This window comes from Polistes canadensis, unplaced genomic scaffold, assembly GCF_001313835.1.
Source record: "Polistes canadensis isolate GaletaPanama2010 unplaced genomic scaffold, ASM131383v1 scaffold_21, whole genome shotgun sequence".
NCBI classification, from domain to species: domain Eukaryota; kingdom Metazoa; phylum Arthropoda; class Insecta; order Hymenoptera; family Vespidae; genus Polistes; species Polistes canadensis.
This window is the reverse complement of record NW_014569568.1, coordinates 384,662-408,161: the sequence shown is the minus strand read 5'-3', so window position 1 is coordinate 408,161 and position 23,500 is coordinate 384,662. Positions and strand designations below refer to the sequence as shown.

At 29.2% G+C, this 23,500-nt stretch overlaps 4 protein-coding genes across 12 annotated transcripts in view; 2 read left to right on the top strand and 2 right to left on the bottom strand.

Annotated features, from left to right (window-relative positions):
* The first annotated feature begins 106 nt into the window (after nt 1–106).
* On the top strand, nt 107–2,236 carry LOC106793932 (calcium and integrin-binding protein 1-like). Its single transcript, XM_014761236.1, has 5 exons — nt 107–406; nt 529–563; nt 645–892; nt 992–1,190; nt 1,267–2,236. The coding sequence occupies exons 1-5, from the start codon at nt 356–358 to the stop codon at nt 1,286–1,288; spliced, it is 555 nt and encodes a 184-aa protein (XP_014616722.1). The 5' UTR covers nt 107–355; the 3' UTR covers nt 1,289–2,236.
* Nucleotides 1,189–3,110, bottom strand: LOC106793934 (oligosaccharyltransferase complex subunit ostc-B). Its single transcript, XM_014761238.1, has 4 exons — nt 2,846–3,110; nt 2,650–2,723; nt 2,362–2,579; nt 1,189–2,285 (listed from the first exon to the last, which is right to left on the bottom strand). Exons 1-4 carry the CDS (start codon nt 2,982–2,984, stop codon nt 2,267–2,269), a joined length of 450 nt encoding a protein of 149 aa, XP_014616724.1. The 5' UTR covers nt 2,985–3,110; the 3' UTR covers nt 1,189–2,266.
* A 450-nt stretch (nt 3,111–3,560) lies between these two features.
* Nucleotides 3,561–23,500, top strand: part of LOC106793928 (tonsoku-like protein) — a 36,601-nt gene continuing 16,661 nt past the window's right edge. For 6 of the 9 annotated variants that reach the window (XM_014761221.1, XM_014761225.1, XM_014761226.1 and 3 more), the window contains exons 1-3: nt 3,561–3,832; nt 4,112–4,301; nt 4,502–4,620. In XM_014761221.1, the coding sequence (XP_014616707.1) occupies nt 3,774–3,832; nt 4,112–4,301; nt 4,502–4,620 (368 nt within the window). In that variant the 5' untranslated portion in view covers nt 3,561–3,773. Of the gene's footprint in view, nt 3,833–4,111; nt 4,302–4,501; nt 4,621–8,119; nt 9,098–23,500 lie in introns of those variants that run through there. The other 3 variants (XM_014761229.1, XM_014761228.1, XM_014761227.1) reach the window with 1 other exon arrangement.
* On the bottom strand, nt 9,143–12,763 carry LOC106793933. Its single transcript, XM_014761237.1, has 3 exons — nt 12,386–12,763; nt 11,658–11,837; nt 9,143–11,202 (listed from the first exon to the last, which is right to left on the bottom strand). The coding sequence occupies exons 1-3, from the start codon at nt 12,473–12,475 to the stop codon at nt 10,999–11,001; spliced, it is 474 nt and encodes a 157-aa protein (XP_014616723.1). The 5' UTR covers nt 12,476–12,763; the 3' UTR covers nt 9,143–10,998.

Sequence of the window (23,500 nt, the reverse complement as noted above, 5' to 3'; positions counted from 1 at the left end):
TTTATTAAAAAATAAATAAATTTTATATCGGTATAATAGTAGAAAACTACGTCGAGAGAAACGCTACCTAGCAACAAAATGATAAACCAATTGAGATCTTAGCAGATCTGACATAGCTGGATGATTCAACGACCACATGTATATTTATTGCAATTGTGTTCAATTAAATAGTCTCATCATGTTTGTAATATCCGTAATATCTGACAATGAGTGTACAACGTATTTTCAATATATAAGACATAAAGAACAGTAATTATCTTATCGACATATTTATTTCATTGTGTTATTTAGTCTTAAAAATACAGTCAATTTTTCTTTTTTTATTACTGTTGTTTGAAATTGAATGTAAAGAGAAATGGGAGCTGGAAAAAGTCAATTTACTGAGGAGGAATTACAAGATTATCAGGTGATTTAGATGCATTAATTATAATAATTAATTAATATAAACAATGACAACATATCTTTAAGAAATACATTAATTTATTTTGTATTATATTTGATTATTTAATTTCATATCTCTTTTTTTAGGATCTAACATACTTCACAAAGAAAGAAGTGCTCTAGTAAGTATAAATTATGCTTTAATAATTATCAATTAATTAATCATCAATAATTATAAAGACGTTTATTTCATTTCGTGTTAGTGCACATCAAAAGTTTAAAGCCCTCGCTCCAGAAAAGGTTGGGCATAATAGGAATGCAAAGCTTCCTATGTCCAAGATTTTACAATATCCAGAATTAAGAGTAAATCCCTTTGGAGATAGAATTTGCAAAGTTTTTAGTTCTAGTCAAGATGGAGATTGTACCTTTGAAGATTTCCTAGATATGATGTCTGTGTTTAGCGATGCTGCTCCAAAGGCTGTCAAAGCTGAACACGCTTTTAGAATATTTGGTAATATTCTTCGGTCATGTTTATTAATATTTCTATCATGATTATAAAAATGTATATATTATTATTATTCATTATAATAATTTTTTTATTTGCATATAGATTTTGATGGTGATGACATGTTGGGTATAGGAGACTTAAGGTTGGTTGTCGACAGATTGACAGCACCTCAAAGATTAAGTGAAGTGGATATGCAACAACTTCTTCAATACATTCTCGATGAAGCCGATTTGGATGACGATGGTGCTCTCAGTTTTGCTGAATTTGAACATATAATAGAAAAAAGCAGTGATTTTTCCAAGTAAAAATATTATTTAATCAATTTTATAAACTAATGATTTGAATAACAATTTAATAATATATTATTTTATTTGCAGAACATTTCGTATACGTTTGTGAATTATGTCATATATTATATATGACGAAAGTATATTTAACGAAAGACTGAATATTCTTAATAATAATTATTAATGCAAGAGCTGATATATTGGCACTAGGCCTAAATTTTGTTCGTTTCTCACGTGAACATTAGAAAGTAATGTTAGAAGTCCTAAAATGTGCCAAGTCCAAATGGTCAGGCCTAACAATAACAATAACACCAAGTAAATATTTTTCTCTTTTACTTTTTACAAGATCTTATGCATAAATTAACTTTCTATTTCTATAATATTTCACATGATATTTCTCATTAATATATAATAATAATAATATAGTCTTTTTAAGATATGCGATAATGTCAGAGACATTATTTATTTAAAAATTTTAGTCTAAATATTAGTATACAATTTATACTACATGCATTTGATCATATAGTATAAACTTAGATACTCAATTTATTGCATTTCTTGTTGTATTATATTATAGTGTGTGCAATATTTTAGATCAGGGCTTCTCAAACTTTTCCACTAGGAAACCCTAGTTATAGATTATACTATCTTCTCTTTTACTATCATAAGCTCACAGACCCATTACACATGTAGCATTGCTAAACTGGTTTGGAATTAATTTTTGATCATTGTAAATCCAGGAATTTTTAAATTTAATTCAAATTTCTGCGATCTCAAAATTTAGTAAATGATTCCATACAGAGTCGTGAGTCACAATCTGAGAAGCCCTGTTCTAGATGTTATTATATATAATTCTCAAAGATTCTAAGATATTATTTAATTATTTAAATACGAATAAATATAAACATTTTATTTAATATATTATATACCTTTAACTTATTAACAGGTATACTTAATAAAAAAAACATTGTTTTTTTATTAAATAATATATTTACAAGAAATTTCTTTCATATATTTTTTTGTTATAAAAAATGGTATTATTAAATGTATCATTTCAAAATTTTCTTGCATATACTTTGGAAAAATTTATTCATGATTGCAAATATCCCCTAGAAAAAAACAAAACCATCAGTTTAACATACGGAATTTAAATCTAAATTACAACGATTAAAAAAATAATCTTACGGTAGTTTCATGCGCATGAATATCCAACATGTAATAAATGATACAATTATACCGATGAATCCAACACATATTAGAAGAATTCTGTTAAGTTTAGGTGTGGATGGACTGTGCGTTTGTTCGAGTACAATGAACCCTAAACCACCTAAAGTAAATAAAAAACTGGATGCTAAACCTTCCATAATATATTGACCATTTACGCGATATGGCATAAATGCTACCTGCAAAAGAAATACATAATAGTTAATAAAATTATATTTTTTTTATAAGATTTGTAATTTTTTAACTTACAGGCCTCGTATGACCATGCTCGTCGGTTGTTGATCCTACACTAGGTGGTTCAACGATAACATCGTAAATTATACCTACAACATATATTTTTTTGGTAATATTATTTAGAATTAATTTTATAAATATAGACCTCTTTTTTAATTATCACGCAACAACTTTATATTAAAAAAGAAAAATACATATTTTCAGAACTAACCTCCTGTCACCAGAAAGTATGATAACAGAACGAAGGAAAAAACTATCATCGCACTAGGTTTAACGAACCATGATGGCCTTTTAAGTTTTAAATTGGGCACTTCTAAAACGAAGAAAGGTATTTTGTATATATATTCCATATTTAAATAGAATAACAATAAAGTATAAAATTATGAAAGATATGAGGGAAGATATGAAAGTTCAGAATAACCGGTGTTGACGTGTGTGACGTATATTTATCGATATGTTCCATTGTCAATGCTACCAAACGTCGAACTTGCGGGTAGAAATATATCGATGTTGTATCGATATATATCGTTATGTAATTAAACGAGTTTTGATAGAGTTGCACCATTTTCAATATGCAATAATGTTTCTTATGCACAAATGCAAACATTGTTTAATGCCATTGTTTATTTAAAATTTCTATTTCTATATTTAAAAGTGTATCCTATAAATATCAAATGAGAACAAAAATACGTTTATCGAAAAAGTATATATCAATTTCGCGCTCGCGTTGCTAGGTGGGTAGAGTGGGGATTGGTGTGCGCATGCCCGAATGCGATCAGCTGTTTGGAACGTAGTTAGAGACCATTTTTTACACGTCGGCGTCTGTCTCGATCGAAATGCTGCTCTCCCGTAGAGTTTTCGAGCCTTGGATGATGAATGATCGCATTATAAAATACAATCTCTTGCCACGGTGAATATATTTCGAAGTTATCGAATTCCTGATGTGACACGTTCAACACCGGAAGCTTTTCTTTCGATAGCACCACGTCAGATTTTTGCAGTGGTGTGATAGTGGTGGTTGAGTGTATGGTGGTGGTGGTGGTAGTGATGATGATTGTGTATTCATAAAAAAAACATGGATGTTCGATCGGCGCACATTTTAATGCTGTCGGTATTATGAGATTTCTCTGAAAAAGAAGATGAAGTTTTGTGTGACGTTCGTATATTGGGCACTACTCTTTATATCAGTCGTGTCAAGGTAAGATTTCTGACCGGTTTATTCAAATTTTCAATATTTTATTTAACAAGTATTTATACGTATAAATATATTTGCTACTCCAGATTGAAAATGTGAAGGTTCATATTACATGTGTACCGAATTAATTATCACAGTTTTCGTTACCTTTATAAGATTTTTTTTTTCAATTTTTTGATCATTCAAAGTCACATAACCTTTCTTCATTTATATTTTCTCTTTCTTTGATATATATTATTTTATATTATTTAAACGTTATTATAATATATTTTCATTTTCCAGTGGACTGCTATTCCTAATTGTTGCGTCAGAAAATGCGGAAGAAACGATTGAGACAGAGGTCTCCAAGAATGATGAAAGTTTTTACGAGTTTAACAATTCTACAATTATCGATGGAAGTGAAAAATATGAGATACCGGAGATTCAAATTGCCCGAGTACAAAATGCAGCAATAGAGGATGAATTTTTTGAAGTACGTTTAACAATATACAATTGAAGGATAAATTATTTTAATCTTTTGGCTTACATTAGATAAATATTTATTCATAATAATTTAAAGTGCATATTCGTAGAAGTTGATTAATTTCAATTATCTAATGAATAATATTATATAATAATTTGTTATATAATTTTGAATACATTTAATTGACTTTCTTTTTTTCTTCTTTTAAGGAGAGCCCAACCAAAGTAACTTCTAGTTTTGATACCCTAAATACGTTAGATGATCACGTGAAAAATGATTTGGACGTTATAGCTGAAAGTATCATACAACAGCCTAATCTTTCTCAAGGGTGAGTCATTTATTTTCAAGAAAAATGCCACAGTTATTAAAGCAAGCAAAATTCTTACTCTTGCGTTACACTTATCGTTAATCCCATTATCGCTTATAAATCATTTATACTTATGTCGATAAGAATAAATTTTTACGCAAAACGTCAAAACAAACGGGATTTCCAAAACGGTTACGGAATCGATAGTTACGAACGAAGCCCGATAAGATATTTATCGAGAATAACTGTAAAGAATAAATATTTTCGTCGAATTAGCTGTTAAGAACGAATGTTTTAGTTAAATTTGAATTTCAATTGGAACTCCCAAGTGGTTTCAATAATTCAAATACGTGTTATGATCAGATCATTAGAAAATATCTTATTGTTAGATTTTAGTTTCACGTTTACAGTATTATTATTACAAATATATTCTTTTCTCATTGCAACAGACTAATTGTATGATAAGTCTGCTTCGTTTAGTCTAGAACAGAATAATACTAATCGTGCGGTTCGTTTTTGTTTTCATATCAGGGACATTCGATATTGAGACATTTCATTATAAATATATCGCGATTCTTGACTTTAGTTACGTGAATCGTCTCCTGCGTCTTATCTCGTCTATATTGACGCGTCTTATTTCCTTTATAAATATTTTATAAGTTCATGTAAAAGAATTTCATTATACGCTCTTATACATTGTATAACGATAAGAAGAAAGAAAAAGAAACAAAAAATAAACACCAATGCAGTTTCTCTCGATAAAAATGACCTTAAGTTCTTATAGTTAGATAGATGAAAACGTATTTGTAATTCGTCCAAACGTTTGCGATCTAATGCAAGCAATTTGGAAATTTAGAAGGAGGCGTTATAAATTGGAGACACAGGAACGTTTACATCTGTTAGTACAATGACTTCCGATAGACACAGCAGTACTCTTGTTTTATTCGGTTTAATGGTATTGCGTGCTGTTACGCTCGTTAACGCACGAATATGCCGTTTATTGTTAGAGTGTAAATTAGAGGCGCCCCTTTTCCTTTCTAAATATAGTTGGACATGAAATGCCAATGATTTATTCCTGTTGGTGATAGCCAATGTTACAAACATACATATAGGTAGTCATATACTTACACTTTTATATGCAAAGAATTTCATCGAATTATTTTATTTTTATAATATTGTAATTTTTATTTTCCTTAAATGAACAATTTTTGTATATACGTTAACGTACGTACAAAAATAAGCACAAATTTATGTTTATATATTTATGAGGTTTAATCGATGAAACATATCTGTTGTAGAAATTCGATAATATATAAAACATTATCGAATAATTTATAAGCGTCATTTATTCTAACATAAGAAAACGATGATGCCAAGTTGCGTTGTAACGTTAACTGCGTCACAGGTGCCATAATATATTCTCATTAATAGACGTATTATATCGAATTACTTTTAGGTGCTTATATTTCATCAATTCTATTAATAACCATCAGGTTATTTGAATGATTTATTAGAGAAGAAACGGTTTTATTATTTGTACAAGTTGTCCACGTGAAAAACGTGGGTACTTGTTTTTTTTTTTTTTTTTTTTTTTTTAAAACATTTTTTTTTTTCGTTGCATGTTAATTAATGAAATGGAAATGAATTTCGATGAATTAAATTCAGGAAAGAAACTCGCCTGTCGTTGTCGTCGTCGTCATAGTTGGTGCAACGTTCAAACTTTGGCGCGTTTTTCGAAAAAGAGATGCGCGTAATGCAATTTATTCGTAACTTTGTTTTATCCCAACTTTCGCGAGTTTACTTCGTTATTTGACATTTACTTTAAAGCCGTTCGCGAAAGAAATAAAGAAGAATAAAAAAAGAAGAAAAGAAAAGAAAAGAAAAGAAAAGAAAAGAAAAGAAAATTCGATTAAAAGACTAAAGTTGCTAGTCCTCCTTCCATTTCTCTCGAACGTGCTCCGAAATCGAGTTAAAAGTTCCTAAAACGAGACTCGTCGCGTATACTACGATGGCATATATCGGATATATTTCAAAGTTGCGTGTCAGCAATGAAAAGTCGATAAAAGTGGCTTTGACATCTGTCGCGTTATTCAATGCCACACGCCATAGATGAGACCTCTCTTTGATATCTTCTCAAACGGATATTACAAATGCATTTTTTTCGTATCTACGCTAAACAGTATACCAATTGGATATTTTTCTTTTTTACATTTTATTTTCATATAATAAAAAAATATTCATGAAAAAACGTCGAAATTCCGGTCGTTAGAGTAGGCTACTACCTTAAACGATCGAACGGATAAAATGCAAGACGCGTGACGTTGAAATCACGTGGAAATAGTTGGGAGAAGCCATTGCAAATTGTTTGGGTGTAAAATCAAACTAGCTTTAATAGGGTCACGCTTAGGACGACAACGAAGCCCCGTTCTTGTCGCGACATACGATTTAAATGTTTTTTTTTTTCTTTTTTTTTTTTTTTAATGCATATAGAAGTTATTGTCAAATTAAACAATTCGATTTCATTTAATCGAATTTAATCGTAGTTGTTGAAACATCGACTTAAATGTTTGAATTTATATAATCGCAATAAAAAAAAACATCTAACGAAAAAAGTATAATTAATTGATGAAGTATTTATAATATAGAAATCGAACGTTTTAAAAGAGGAAAGCAATGAGTTTCTCGTAGTTGGTTTCATTGATGCATTATTGGATAAATTATGATGTATCATATTGCACCAATTATTAAACTAATTCTATTGTAAATTAAATTGATAACGCGCTTGTGTGTATGTGGAAAGTTTGAGAAAATTGATATTAACAAAAAAAAAAAAAAACTAATCTTTAAAACATCTCTAAAAGAGATACTCTATTTATTGATCAAAACATACATCGCGAATATATATTCATATTCATACAGGGAGGAGGAAAAAAAAATGAACAAAGTGATGAGGGGCTGAGAGGGAGGGTAATAATCGATATTTCACAAATGTATACTCCATCAATTTCACAGAGAGAGAGAGAGAGAGAGAGAGAGAGAAAGAAACGATAACGAATCGTGGACTTTCGATGAATTAACCGCTTTCTCAAATTCTTTACCGGAGAGTATCAAGATTTATGTTATGCATCCAGGCTAGTTCAGACGTATCTATCATGTCTTCATTTTCTGGGTTGGTCGTATCTTCAAGAAAGTATGCCTTCGAACAGAAGATGATGAAGAAGAAGAAGAAGAAGAAGAAAAAAAAATCGAAGCAAGGATAATAATAGGTCTAAGGACACTAATAAAAGAGTAAAGTAAGATAGGAAAGAAATCTTCATTGGTTGTACGCTACTGACCATAAATTAGAAATAACTTTACTGATCTTGCATAAAAATCAAATACACCATTGATTAATTTAGAAACGATCTATCGATTTTATATCAAATATTAACAATGCAATTAGTTGTTTCTCTCGTCCAAAAATAAAATTCTTAATAAAATGGTATCTTAGGGAATTTGAACATCAAAAGAAATAAAACTTAGTTTTGATAACTTATCAAAACCCTTTTTATTAATAATGCATTTTCTTATTTATATAATGTTTTTATACAGTTAAAACGTTAAAACTAATGACAATATTGTTTCCTTCATCCATTATTGAAAAAACATTTCGTATCCTACGCTTATAGGCGTTGTTCGTAGTCAAAGGGTTAATGCAATGGCTCCGGATGAAGCTTTCCCTACTGGGATACTACCTTTACCAACTTCTATGTGTAGCATGAAAAATAATATTTAATTAGAAAACACTCGGAAAATTAATTACCAGAAAGAGAGTGGTCAGGAAATGTCGGATTAATTAAAAGTAAAGATAGTTGTTTTTCTTTTTTTCTTTTTTTTTTTCTTTCTAATGAAAGAACAATTTAAAAAATGACCCTGTTATTTCTATGTAAATAAAGTATCATAATTTGTTATGATGGCATAAAATTTGGACAAAATAATGTATAAATAAATATGATCGAAGAATTTCTCTAAGGGAAAAAAAATTGTTGATAGGAGATCATCGAGTTATTGGAAAAAAAAAGAAAAAGAAAAAAAAAAGGACGAATCGAAAAGGATTGGAGAAAGTTGGGTGGACTCTTGGTTGGCTTTAAAATGGAATAAAATGTGGGCGGCGGCAACGGGAACGTGGCGCTGTCAGCGGCGTGGTGGGGGTTGGAGGGTTGAGGGTGGGGAAAATACGAAGAAGGGTCGTTCGAGGTGCCGCTCGAGGGAGGACGTCAGTCGACGCAACGACGTTTACCGGTTTACATCTGCATAGAATTTTATTTCAATCTTTCTTCCTTTCTTTTTTTTTCTTTTAATTCCAAATATGAATAAAATAAGAGTTAACAGTATTCCGATGATGCGACAAAAGTGTTCAATATTTTCGTGAGATCAGTGTCAAACAAACATTGTTACAAGTGGTGTTCGTTTTATTCACTTTTTTGGGATATTTTTTTGTCAGTGGAAATCGGTAGTGGTGAGTTTTTTTAATAGGCGACAAATTGTGTGTTTTTTCTTCTTCTTTGGGGTTTTTTTTTTTTTTTTTTTGGGTAAATTCTCTTAATTTTTTTTTTTTATATATTTTTCAAATGTTACAATCACGTGAAAGCATCTCTCGAATGTTCAAAAAAGTACTATTGCGTCATCTATCGATGAAATTGTATTGTTTAATAAATCGGGTCGGATTTTCAATGTTTTTATAAATGAAAAATTGTTCTGTTTTAATAAGAGAGAGAGAGAGTGAGTGTGTGCGTGTGTGAGAGAAAGAGAAAGAGAGAGAGAGAGAGAAAGAGAGAGATGATTATTATACTCAATCTTTCGAACAGTTCTTTTCAAAAATCACGTTTCGAAATAAATTTAAATGAAAAATCAAGATTCTACCGTAGAGATCATTAAAATCACTGTTATTACATTAAATTTTCAAAATATGAAAATTCTTTGCCGAGGTCGAAGACGTCACGGTATTATTATCTTTAATAACAATTTATCAACGCACTTGACTACGACCGAGTTTCGTGTTTCTTGTTTGGTAATTATAGATCTTACCTTCTGATACAATATATCTCTTGTTTATACATTTGCCTATGTACAATTATGAATTATAGATATAGATATAAACAATGTTTCAATTAGATAAAAATTTATCTTCGATCGTCTTTATTCGAAAGTATCGATAAATTTCTAGGATTCTAAACAAAAAAACAAAAAAAAAAAACAAAAAAAATAAGTCACAACGCATGACATATTTGTATTTATAATAGTCGTAAATTTCTCTAATCGATCGAAGAGAAAGGATAAACTTGTTTCTAGAAAAGACAGGTATTATATTTTCGAAATATATAGCTGTAGTATGTATATTGCAGAAGACATGTTTCGACGTTTGGATCGATAAGAGCGTAGAATTGCTCGGTTTTCAAAGTTGCAGTATCCGACAAGCAAGTATCTTGAAATTCTTCTTTTTATCTTCTCAGAGTTCTAAACTATCCAACGAGAATCATCAAATAAACTTTTACTATATTTTACTTCATTGTAAAGTCTTTAAATTTCAAACGCATCATCCACCAAATATCTCACATTTTTCTTTTTTAATTTATTAACAAATTATAATGTTGAATTTTTTTTTTCTTTTTTTTATTTATTTATTTATTTAGAATCCAATACTACGATTCTAGGTTTTTCGATTTCAAATAAATTTAATTATTACGTTTTTATTCTTGTAATATATCGAATTATATTTTAACGTTAAATTTTTGTACTATATCTTTTTGTGTATCATATATGTGTGTTTGTAGAAATAGATCACGATCCATGTAAACATGAGCTTCATTGTGGTCACCTTTTATCGGTCTGACCATACTTCGACTCGTTTCACTGTCGCACTACTTACATACACAGATATACATATGTAAATCAAGTCGTCTTATCGATATTTCGTTGATCTTTTATGGTTTGTTTTTTTATTTTCTTTTTTCTTGAAACTAGATAATAACAAATACTATCGATTCGTGTTAACAAAGCTTCGTATATATTATAATATTTTCGATAAGTTCGCTTTAAAAATATTTCCGCATATTTCACATGTAAAAACAAAATAATAGAATATTATTCGAATAATTCGAACAATAACTCAAATTTTGTTTCAATATCGTTAAATCCTTGAAAACGTTGAATATGGAATCGAAATTCTTTTTTTCTCTCTCTCTCTCTCTATTTTGTGTTAAAACATGATACTTCCTCTCGTAGTCAAATCCAAAGTTAACGAATCAATTAAATTCTGATACATAAAGAAAACAAATTGTTTAATATGTCATTTTTGTTTTTTGAATATCCAATAATCGTAGATTCGTGTGTGTTTTTTTAGTTTCATTTAAAAAATGTTTAATAATACTTGTTAATGAAATAAATGTCACATGAGAAGAAAATTGATGCAATAATAGCGAATACTGCACTTGAAATCATCTGATGGCTATATTGTTCGACATTTGGTAATATCAAATTGTTCGGATATTCTGTCCAACTACGAATCAGGACAAGGCCGGCAGTAAGACAGAGTACCGCCCCCATCACGGAAAATGTTATTGCCTGTAAAATACAAAATAATTTTATGCTTACATAGTTTCTTTTTTGTTCTCTCTTTTAAAATAGAATTTTGTATCAATCGACATCGTTTATTTTTCTTTTTTTAATTAATTCGACTTTTTTTTACATTTGCATAGGTATTTTTCGTTTAGATTAAATCTTTAGGGATATAGTCCTTGGAAATTTTCCGAATTTAGATCGGTCGTCCTTTAAAAAAAAAAAATTATTGTTATTCGAACAAATACGATTAATTATGGGTTTCCGGATAAAGTAGGACATTTCTTAATCGAATCTGAATAATTTACATTAGTAGGAGGTCATTCGTCGTTGATTAACGTGACGACTATTTATGTAATTTTTCTATTTCTTTTTTCTTTTTTTTTTAACAAATACAATACACGTTATCTTCGAGTGAAATTAGTAAAAATAAGAATAAGAGAAAAGTACTGTTAACTTACCGTTTTCTTTGGCATACGATCACCAAGTAAATGGCACAGGATGATGATAGCATTTATCAAAATATAACCACAGAGTGATACGTAGACAATAGCAACATCGTTTATGTCTTTTTTCATATCCTTTTGAGAAATTTCATTGAAGGGGTTGACTATTAAACCCACCGATATAACGCATAAAATCTAAAAAGAAAAACAAAAAAAGGAAACAGAAAAAAACAGAAATCCAACTGCTTGGTTAATGGAAATTTTGAAACGATAAGAAATTACATAACGCATGTACTGGTAATTACAACATTCGACTAAAGTCAACAAAATTTAATTTTATGATATAATTCATTTGAATAATATCTCGTTTCGAGAGAAATAATTTGAATCCTTTGAACTTCATTAATTCATATACGCGTCCAATGAAAATTTATTGAGTTTATAATTTCGCGTTATTATTTTTAATAAATAATTAATATTCAAAAATAATAATAATAATAATAATAATAATAACGTTTATCCATTAAATTATTCGCGATGTTAAATGATTTATATTATAATAACGTATTATATATATTTCACACCTGACGAAAATGTATTCGTTCAGGTAAAAACAAATGTTTTCCATTTGTTGACTTAGTTCATCGTTGTATTTAATGATACAAAATGCATCATATCATCAAACGTAGATCAATTGAAACGAATTGTGAGATCAAATCAACTATAAGAGCAACAACACTTACAAGTTCGATGATCTTACAGAAGAACGGTGCTTCCTTCAAATATTTTTGAAGTCTCGAAGAAATAAATTGTTTTCCATTTTCCTCCGGCATTTTTTTTCTCTCTATCTCTATCTCTCTTTCTCTTTCTCTCTTTCTCTCTCTCTCTCTCTTTCGATTTACTTGAAATTCCCGTAAAAAAAATTCAATTCACACTTTTGAATCGTTTTCAACTAAATAGAGAAAATAACCTTGATACTTATATCCGATATTATTTTTCACTTTTACGATGAACCAATCAACCAACCAACAAACAACGCCCAGATCGTTGATAATCGTTGTCTTTTAAAACAGAGTCGATCGTCTAGTTACGTCTAGTCGTGTAAGACTAGAGGATGGTGTACGATTTACGTTAACTAGAGTAACTCCCCACTTCCTTTCCCTTGCCCATCTAAGTGCATTTAACTCGCAATTGCAACAATTCTTGGTACTCAACCTTAGATCCGAGATATTCAAACGGTTTTTATTATTTCTTTTTCAAACTTATCCAAATTTTTTCCTTCCCTACCCCAAAATATATGCTTATTAACAATATTGAATTATTTATATATTACGAAAGTAATAAATAAAATATTATAATATTTTTATATAACATTTTTGTTTTCGATCGTGTTGCATTGTATAATCGTTGATTATTCAAGAAATTAATTTGAATTATGTTAAACATTCTCGTTCTATTATATATATAAGGAAATTATTATTAATAAGAGATTAAAGTTACACGTTTTCTCTGTTTTTTAATTGAATTATTTATATATTAAGTAATAAATAAAATATTATAATATTTTTGTTTTCAATCGTGTTGCATTGTATAATCGTTGATTATTAAAGAAATTAATTTGAATTATGTTAAACACTCTCGTTCTATTATATATAAAGAAATTATTATTAATAAGAGATTAAAGTTAAATGTTTTCTCAGTTTTTTTTCTCAAGGATTAAATTGCACCACTTTTCACTTTACTTTGTTAAACGGTCAGTTTAAGATATCGGTTTAATTTATATGTTCTTTTTTTTTTTATTATTGTCTTAAAGTCAATAAAATAAAATACGAAAGTTTAAGTTATTAAGAAACTTTTTAACATTTCGACTAAGTGGAAAACTTTGTGCAAAATCATTTGAAATTCATCTTCATTAGAACCACTTATGTAACGATGGCCCTTCTGATGGGGGATACTCGAGTTAATCTTAAGTGCAAGCAAATCACCAAAGTACCGGTTTAATTTCATATCTTCAAATGTAATTTTGAAATGAATCAATTATATTCTCGATCTACATTTTCTTTTTTTTTTTTTGAAAATTCATATTAACAACAATTATTATTTATTTTTTTTCCAGTTGTATTAATTTTATAAAATTCAAAATAATGTGTATTTAATAAGTAGAAAAAAAATATTAGAGATTTTGATATCGAGCAAACGCGTCTTTTTTTTATCCTTGGTGAATATAACGAATGAAGATAATCATAGATAAGAGAACATAGCAGCCCTGAAATGCGAACCTTCTTCTCTTCCTCCTCCTCCTCCTCCTCCTCTTCCATCTCTTCTTCCTCCTCTTCCTCCTCTTCGTTGCAAATTATGCACCGAATCGTATAAAGCCGAGTTGACACTAGCGCGTGCTCGGCAACCAACACCTACGTTCATCTCTCATTGTCACATTCTTAATTAATTGTGTCTCATCATCTGCTCTTCCGAGTTTTGACCTCCTCCTCCTCCTCCTCCTCCTCCTGTTTCATCTTTTTCTTCTTCTTCTTCCTTCTCTTTCTCTCATTTTCTTACCAAACCCTTTCTATCCTATTCGTTTTATTTTTCTACTATTTTACTTTGATAAATTCTTTGATAATTCTTCTTAGTGCATTTTGCAAGCAGAATCATGGTGTCATTCGGGACACCACCACCATACTCGAGATTGAATGTGGGCTGCTGAATCTATTAGAAAAAAAAGAAAAAAACAAAAATAAAAAAAAAAAAGATAATGAATACGTTTTACAATGAATAAATCAAATTTTAATTCCTAATTTTTAATCGTATTTTTATATTACCATTACGTTTTTTCGTTGTTTGATTTTGTTTTTTTTTTTTTTTTTTTCAAAAACTAATTTTGTATTGTCTCGATAATAATTTTATCTTTATTTTTTTTTTTGGATTTACTTTTCGGATTTTGAGAAAATACATATAATAAGAGAACAACCGATATAAGGGTTATTGAAATTTGTTTATCACAATGATTCGGCCGTATATTATTTTTCTTGACAAGAACTACTGTGATAACAACTAAAAATAATCTTTACGTTTATCTTATATTCTTATTTTTATCTTTGTCTTTTTAAATATAACAGATGGTACGAAGTGTCGGTTTGTTTGATATATTTTTCTTATTTTTCTTTTCTTTCTTCGATTCGTTTTGTTTATTTTTTATTATTATTTTTTTTCGTTTATTATCAAACCTACGAAAGAAAATCAAAAGGAACAAGTATATGGTAAAAGTAAAATATTATCGTTAGAAAGTTTCTTGTTTGATTTTCTTTCAACGTGACTGCACCGATTTGCAAATAGGGGTGGAGTGGGGTGGGGTGGGAAGGAAGAGGAGGATTCAGTCGTTCTTTTCGAAATATCTCGAAATTTGTAAATGCATTTAACGTATATATTTTGTTATATTCCTCGTCGAGAGTTGCATCAAATTTCTGAAAAATAAGAAAACGAAGACTAAGAAGAAGAAGAAGAAGAAAAATATCCGAGACAAAATTTAACGTTTAACGAAAAAGGATTTTTCAACGAAGTAAAACTTTTTGGTGAACTAGTAGTAGCATGTTCGAGATACGACGATTACGAGGAAAACGTATGAAACTAACATTGCTGAGAAAAGTTTGCAGTTCGTGTACTTAGACCCACCACCATCGTAAATAGAGAGAGAGAGAGAGAGAGAGAAAGATTGCAGGCAGATGGAAATAGTCAAGCAAAATGGGGAAATCAAGAATTTAAATTTAGATCAGAAAATATTATTTATCAAAAGAGAGAAAGATATATATATATATATAACTCATAAAACAGTAATACACGAAATAACGGGTATAATTTTATAACAGCCCTTCATATGTTAGATTCAGAACTTTCAAGCCCTTCAATACGTAATATACAAAGTACATTTATATTTTAATAAATAAGTAATACTATATATATTTCGTTTAAAAAAATAAACAAATAAATATCTTGACTCAACCGTTCACATTACAATAACTTAAAACAATTTAATTTATATAATACAATTAAATAACTTAATACAATTTAATTAAATATTTTAGTAAAGTACAGTGTACTGTGTTAGATTTATTTAAACTAATTGTTAATTAATCGAATAATATGAGTATAGTAATTTAGAAGCACTGAGTATATATTCGGAGCACCGTCTTCCTTGAAATTCTTTTATTAAATATTGTTTATATGACTTTCCGAACATTGCGCATGTGTATAAAGAGGATGATGCATCTAATAAATAAAATTTAAGATTGTAACCTTCTAATTTTATCATTTTTATCATTTTTATATAATTATTTTAACGTTCCTATGCAGTGATGATTTCGGAGGGAAGGGGTAAAATTTTTATCTAATAATAAAACATATAATCGAAATATTAATTAATATTCAAAGTACGTCAAAATGTATGTAATGTTTAAATAAATGTATATACGCTTAAAAAATCTTAAATATAATGAGAGTGCATTAGAATATTAAAATAATTGTTAATTAATCGATAGAAATATCTATTGTTGTTAAAAAGCTCGGAATATATGATTTATGTACCGTCCCCTTCGAAATCCACCGTTGAACTGAGTCATTGTCCTCTAGAAAATTTCTTTTATTAAATGTTGTTTACAAAACCTTCCGAAAGTTGCACATATGTATACAGGGAATAATGCACCTAATACTTCAAATTAAAAATTGTAACGTTCTGATTTTAGTATTTTTATCATTTTTATATAATTATTTAATTGTTCCTGCGCAATGGAGAGTTCGAAGGTAAAATTATTTAACCGAGAAAGTTTTTAACACTTTGGGAACCGGTCACGAGTTAACTCGTGTTAAAAAAAAAAAAAAAAAAAAAAAAAAGAAGGAAAGAAAAAGAAATAAATATTAAAAAAAAATTCCTCCCCCCCCCCATTTGTCGATATTATTAAAATAAAAATCCCTTTTTATTTTCTTTTTCTTTTTTACTTCTATTTTTCGACGAACTAGAAATAATTACTTTAGAAATAAATCGGTTCGATCGTAACTGGTTCTAAAATGGTTGTTTTTTTTTTTTTTTTTTTTTTTTTTTTAGAAAAAGAATACGTACAACTCGTTATACTTGTACATAAATTGATCGTACGTTTAAATAAACGTTCGTGTGACAAAAGTAAAGAATAAAAAAAGAAAAAGAAAAACTATGTAAAATCGTGATTTAAGAGTTGTTGTCCTCGTTGCAGTATCGATGTCGAGTACTGCAAGGAAAAGCTTTTTCTAAAAAAGCTCATTTCGAGGACATCAAAGGCCAACGGCAGCAGCAACGTAGCCGTCGAGCTTTTTGCTTTTTTTTTCTTCTTCTTTCTTTCTTTCTTTTCATATTTCTACTTATGTACGTGGGATACACGGTGCAGCGTTTTTAGCCTTTCTAGGTCAAACTGAATTTTTACGTAAGCCGGGTACAACGATGACGACACGATTACGACGATTTAAACGACGGTAGACTACGTTGTTTGTCACATATTTTTTGTTTTATTTTATTTTAACGACAAATTTTCAAATAAAATTTGTAATAATCTTTCATTCGTGTTTTGTTTTAATTATTTTTCTTTTTTTTACAATTAATTAAAATTTAATCAATTAACACAACGTTACAAGTATCCTATCCATGCATTCAAAATTTCAATTCGATACGATTAAACGTATAACGAATTAAAACATTATTATTCATTATACAAAAATATTCACATCGAATTTATTCGTATTGATTGACTTTTTGTTTTCGTAAAATGTATAACAGGTGTATCGACAATGTGTATATACTCTTTATTTGATTTTTAATTACTATACATCCATCCTGTGTGTATGTGTGTCAAGTATTTCAAATTAAATTTCATGATTAATCGATTAATATTCGCGATTAAAACAAAAAGAAAAAGAAGACAAAAATTGTTGTTTAATCGTCAATGTATATATATATATATAAAATAATAATCGTTAGTTTTTCTTTTTCTTTTTTTAAATTGGCATTAAATTGACTCATGCAATCAATGGTACTTGGGTACCCGGTAATTCGAAAATCAGTGGGAAGTATCCATTACGAGCGAAAGCGGAAACGCATGAAACCGCCTCTCATGCTTGACGAGTAAAGTCTATGTCTTTCTCTTTCTATTTTTCTCTTTCCTATTTCTCTTAGGTGTACAACGAAGAAAATCGTTTGGGCGATATCATTCGACCCACGGGTGTCATTCTTTCCTGCGAAAAATCCCCCATTGATGTTGCAACAATCTTTACATTCGAGAATTTAAAGAGAGAGACACACACACACACACAGACATATACACGATGTGGAGAAGTGGTGTTTTATTCAACTCACTATTGCGAGTTTATAGTTGATACATTTTTGGAATTTTACATTTTACATTTTTCCTTTTGCCCACCATTGATTTATATAAACATAGTTCTAACGTTACAATCTAACTTTACTCGAATAATAATGGTCTATCATAGTTTCGTGTTGAAAAAAAAAAAAATGATTGTATCCACGTTGCAACAATATCTTCGAAACGAGTTTAGAGAAATGGAGTTGTCCTATTCGATTGTAAAGCGAGTTTATAGTTCATAGATTTTTTTTTTATACAATTCTGCGCCTACCATTTTATCACTTTGATTTATCAGTATCGTTAGAATATAAATCAAAACTTTCTCTGATTGTTAGTAATAGCTGTCATTCAAAGTTTTATATGAAAACAAAAAATAATATAACAATGTTACCGTAATCTTACCAAAAACGAGACAAATTGGGTATTTTTTTGTTCGATTATATTACAAATTTATTTAAATCGATAAAGTTTTGTTATCTACTAACTTACTATTTTTTAATTTATCAGCATATTATGAATAATAAATCATTAGTAATAGTTGTATTTCAAAATTTTATATGAAAAAATACAACAACGTTACTGTAATCTTTCCAAAATGATTTTACGAAGTTACAAGTTATTATTTTTAATAGATAAATTTGTTACGTATCATCTTAATACATTTTTCAGTATTCTTTAAAAGTTTCATTCACAAAAATACATTTACAACGATCCTTTGATTCTAGTTTAAAAACTACAAAAAAAAATAGGATTATATTAAATTTGTATCGAACATTTAAATAATTGATAAATTTTCGGGATTATTTTTTAAGTAGATAAATTTGTTACCTACCATCTTAATACATTTTTAATACATTTCTCAGTATTCTTTAATAGTTTCATTCACAAAAATATATTTACAACGATCCTTCGATTCTTATTTAAAAACTACAATCAAAAAAATAGGATTATATTGAATTTATATTAGGTGTTTATATATAATTGATAAATTTTCGGGATTATTATTTTAGAAGATAAATTTGTTACTTATCATTTTAATACATTTCTTAGTATTCTTTAATAGTTTCATTCACAAAAATACATTTACAACGATCCTTCGATTCTAGTTTAAAAACTACAATCAAAAAAATAGGATTATATTGAATTTATATTGGGTGTTTATATATAATTGATAAATTTTCGGGATTATTTAGTAGGTAAAAGATTAGTTCGGGCAGAGAGTATTGATTTATCAAGATCGTTGAAATATAAATCAAAGCTTTCTCTGAGTAATAGCAGGAGTTCTTTGAAAGGAACGCGGTTTACCGGTGGTCGTTAAGTAATCGGGTACTAGAATCGATCGACTTCTCGGCTTCTCAACGATCGGTTGGAAGCCGATACTTGTATTTCGACCTAGCCGCGAGCAGAACACCACCGCCTCCTCGAAACGTTCCTCTAACCATAAGGAATTTCATTTTTATTTGACTACAATGGTCTACTTTACGCGTGGGTCGATCTCTCACCGCGCCCATGTGTCGCGAGAAGACCAAGTACTCCTTTTATTTTATTTTTTCTCCTTTTTTTCTTCTTTTTTTTGGTCTATACAGGAAAAGGGAACGTATGCAACCGTCTACGGGCAAGCAACATTTTCTCCATATATCTTTCTTATTTTTTATAATATTATTTCGTTTACGTTCAATCAATAATATAAACTTTTTCAAAGCAAACTTATACTTAATAATCCAGTTTACACGATTAAAATAATATTATTGATTATTTATTTTTTTTTTTTGAGAAGTTATACTTCTTTTGGCGCGTTTTAAAAAGTGAAGTTAGCTGCGACCGAAAAATCAACACCACGAAGTTGTCGATATTTACGATGCGCGGGAAAATTGAAGTTATTTTTGAGGTTATGTTCGTTTTGGTACGCTAAAGAAGTATAACTTCTTACGTGCGTACATAAGTACACACATCAGTTTTTTTTTGAAAAAATATTTATACCAATGTGTGAAAACGTTAATTAGTAAAAGCATATTTATTTGTACATATGATTTTTTCCATTCAGATGCATCACCGTTTTTTTGTTTTTTTTTTTTTTTTTAGATGGTCCAAATTGAAGATGAGGGCAAACAAAATTTAACTGCACCGTATAATTATGGGGTTTACACCGAGAAAAAAATAACATATTTTCAAAAATTTTTTTTTTTCTATATAAAAAATGGAATTCTTATTCAAACTTTTTATAACATTTAAGATACATAATTAATAAACATTTTCTGAAATTTTGATTGAAAATTATTTTAAACTAAGCGATTGCGACGTCATTTCCGGTGACTCCACCGAAAAAAAAGTGTTTTCGCGTTGACAACAGAACTCATAAAAGGTGGGGGGTTTTTCAGTAGAAAAAATAGGGTCTTTTAGTGAATACCTAAAACTAGAAACGTTTTTGGCAACGTTTTTGGGCAAGAACATTCAAATTTCGCTATAATTTGCACCACATTTTGATTTCTTAAAATTAGATGTGATGAAAAAAAAAAAAAACTCCTTCATCCAAGTACTTGTCAATAGTATTTTGAAGAAGTGTAGCAAATTTCATCAAAATCGGTTAAATAGTTTTTAGAAAGAAAACAAAAAAAAAATTGATTTTTTGAAAGTCCCAAACCCATGTAACCCCTTAACGTAAAAAATAACAAAATTTGGATCGTTTACAATCATTTTAAAATATCTTAGAGTCTAATTATAATATGAAAAAAAAAAATCGTCATTTATTTACCAATAAAGAAACACTAAATTATTTGTCCTTAATTTAAAGTTATTTTAATTCAATTTATTAGTTGTCCTTCATCTTTAAGTTTTTCTTTTTTCTTTTTTTTTCTTTTTTTTTTTTTTTTTTTTTTTTTTTTAATTTAAAACAAATGTTATTTTTACCAATTATATATATTTCCACATTAAAAATAAATTAGGAATGCAATGGTAATAATGGTGTTACGTGTACGATAATATTTCTATTAAAGAGAAAGTCGTAAAATTAACAAAGAAAACAAAAAAAAAATTCAACAACCGTGTTTGCCATCCGCATTTCTTTATCCCCCGTCTCTTTATTATTCCCTGATTCTCGCTGTTAACTAGAAAGACCTGATCTTCAATCAGTCAGTTAAGAGAAAGCAGTCATCTAAGATGTTTCGTGTTCGTCAAGTGCGTGTGCAACAAAACGTGGACAAAAAAAGATAGAAAAAGAAGAAAAAAAGAAAAAAAAAGGAAATATGTAGTGCTTAATAATATAAATCTTACGAGAACACCTTCGAGCTAAATTTTCTCTTCTTCTATGTTTGCTATATGACGGACACGTCAAACAATAAAATAAGTGATATGTTCTTGGGAGTAATAACAAAATTATTATTGATAACCAGTTTGATCAATTAGAAGAATATTCTAAAGGTAAATAAATAGGCGTATGTGAACATTTTTAATCAAATAAAATACTAAGAGACTTGAGAATAATAATTTATGTTAATGAATAGAATTTTTATCGTGAAAAGATGAAAAATCACTTTTTGAATTCGAGTTCCCAACCTAGACAATCTAACAGCTCAATTTTTTTCTTTTCCACGAATCCTACCTATATCCTTTTTTATTCTAATTCTTCTAAAACCCCCAAGTGTGGGAGGAGGAGTAAGAGGGGGGGGGGTTCCCGTACTATTCAAGCTTTAAACAGATTTATATTCGTGTTATTGGACAAATCTTTTTTCAATCAAACGTATCTCTGTTTTTGATCTTTTATAATAATAAAAAAAAAAAAAAAAGAAAAAAAGGAAAACAACAACAACAACAAAATGAAGTTATTAAATCATAAAATTGTACGGAAATGTTTCTACTCGGAGAAGTTTAAATCGATTGGTGGGGGTAGATGTCGCAAAATTATCGAAGATTTCTATGACAAGATTAACCCACATTTCTATATATGATAGATATTCTAGTCTTCGGTAGTAGGATAACTTTCTTATCGATGATTAGACGTTAACTCGAAATTAAAGTCACAACTCGTTAATCGATCTCTTTCATATGTCTCATATTTTCTATCTCTCTCTCTCTCTTTCTCTTTTTAAAGGACAAAAAATGATTAGAACTAAGGTTAATAGAACTAAGTATTAGAAACTTGGATGGTATAAACGAATCAACTATCAATGCTTTCCTTACGACGTGTTTTCACCGACAATTAAAATGGAGACAGGTTTACGTACGATAAATCGCACGAGATCCGAACAGAAGATATATATCCTGTATATTCTTCCGATAGTCTATCGGGAGGGAGAGGGTGGATGAGGGGGATCCATAAAACGGAACGAGTATTTCTGCGTAGTCACTTAGAGTTGATTGGCTGTCTTGTTAAAATGAATAAATGCACGAACCTCTCGGTTACTGATTTTTTTTTTTTTTTTTTTTTTTTTTTTTTTTTTTTTTTTTTTTNAGATATATATCCTGTATATTCTTCCGATAGTCTATCGGGAGGGAGAGGGTGGATGAGGGGGATCCATAAAACGGAACGAGTATTTCTGCGTAGTCCTTAGTAAAGAGACGACGACAACGACGACGACGACGACGGCGACGACGACGACGGTGACGATTTTTTTTTTTTTTTTTTCGTTTTCTTTCTTTTCTTTTTCCCCTTACCTTACGAGTATATATGTTTTATATACGTGTGTGTGTGTGTATGTTAGTTAACTGGCGTGTGTATATGTGTACACATAGAAATACATGGAACGTACACCGCAGGAGAAAGAAGAGAAGAGAGGAAGCTTATTAGAAACGCTTCCACCGGCGATACTTTCATCCCGGATTAGATTATTCTGTTCTGTAAACTAGCGTGTCCAGGTGCTCTCTAACTAAAATCAAGTCACCGCAGTTAGAGGAGTAAAAAAGAAGAAAAAAAAAAAAAGGGGGGAAATGAAATAGGTGGAAAGAAACGATTCATGTGTATACTTTCCATGTTCTCTGTGTTCCATTTTTTTAATTTCTAATCTAGTAAATCAGTATATCTCTATCTCCATTATTATATATATCTTTCTTTCTTTCATTCTCTCTCTTTCTCTTTCGCATGGCAACAGAGTGTGATCAAGTGTCTCGATGTGTATTATATTCCTCTTTAGTCTTTCTAAAAGAGATTTCCCCTTGTTTGTTTCTCAATGAACAACCAGAGACGTTCTCGATTTTCCAAACTGATTTGTATGACCATGTTTAGAAGTAAGAGAGAAGTTTGAGTCTAAGCTAGTTTAGAATACTCGATATAATTATACGAGTTAATCGATCGATTTGTTACACTTTACTTTAAACTTTTATCTTTTTAATGTTAAGGAGAATTTTTGTTGTTGTTTAATCATCTAGTCTTTTTTTTTTTTTTTTTTTTTAATCTTTGACTAATATTTTTCAAGGTAGATATTTAGGTAGAGAAAGAGAGGAAACATTAAATTGCATTCGTTCAAATTTATCTGTTAACATGTT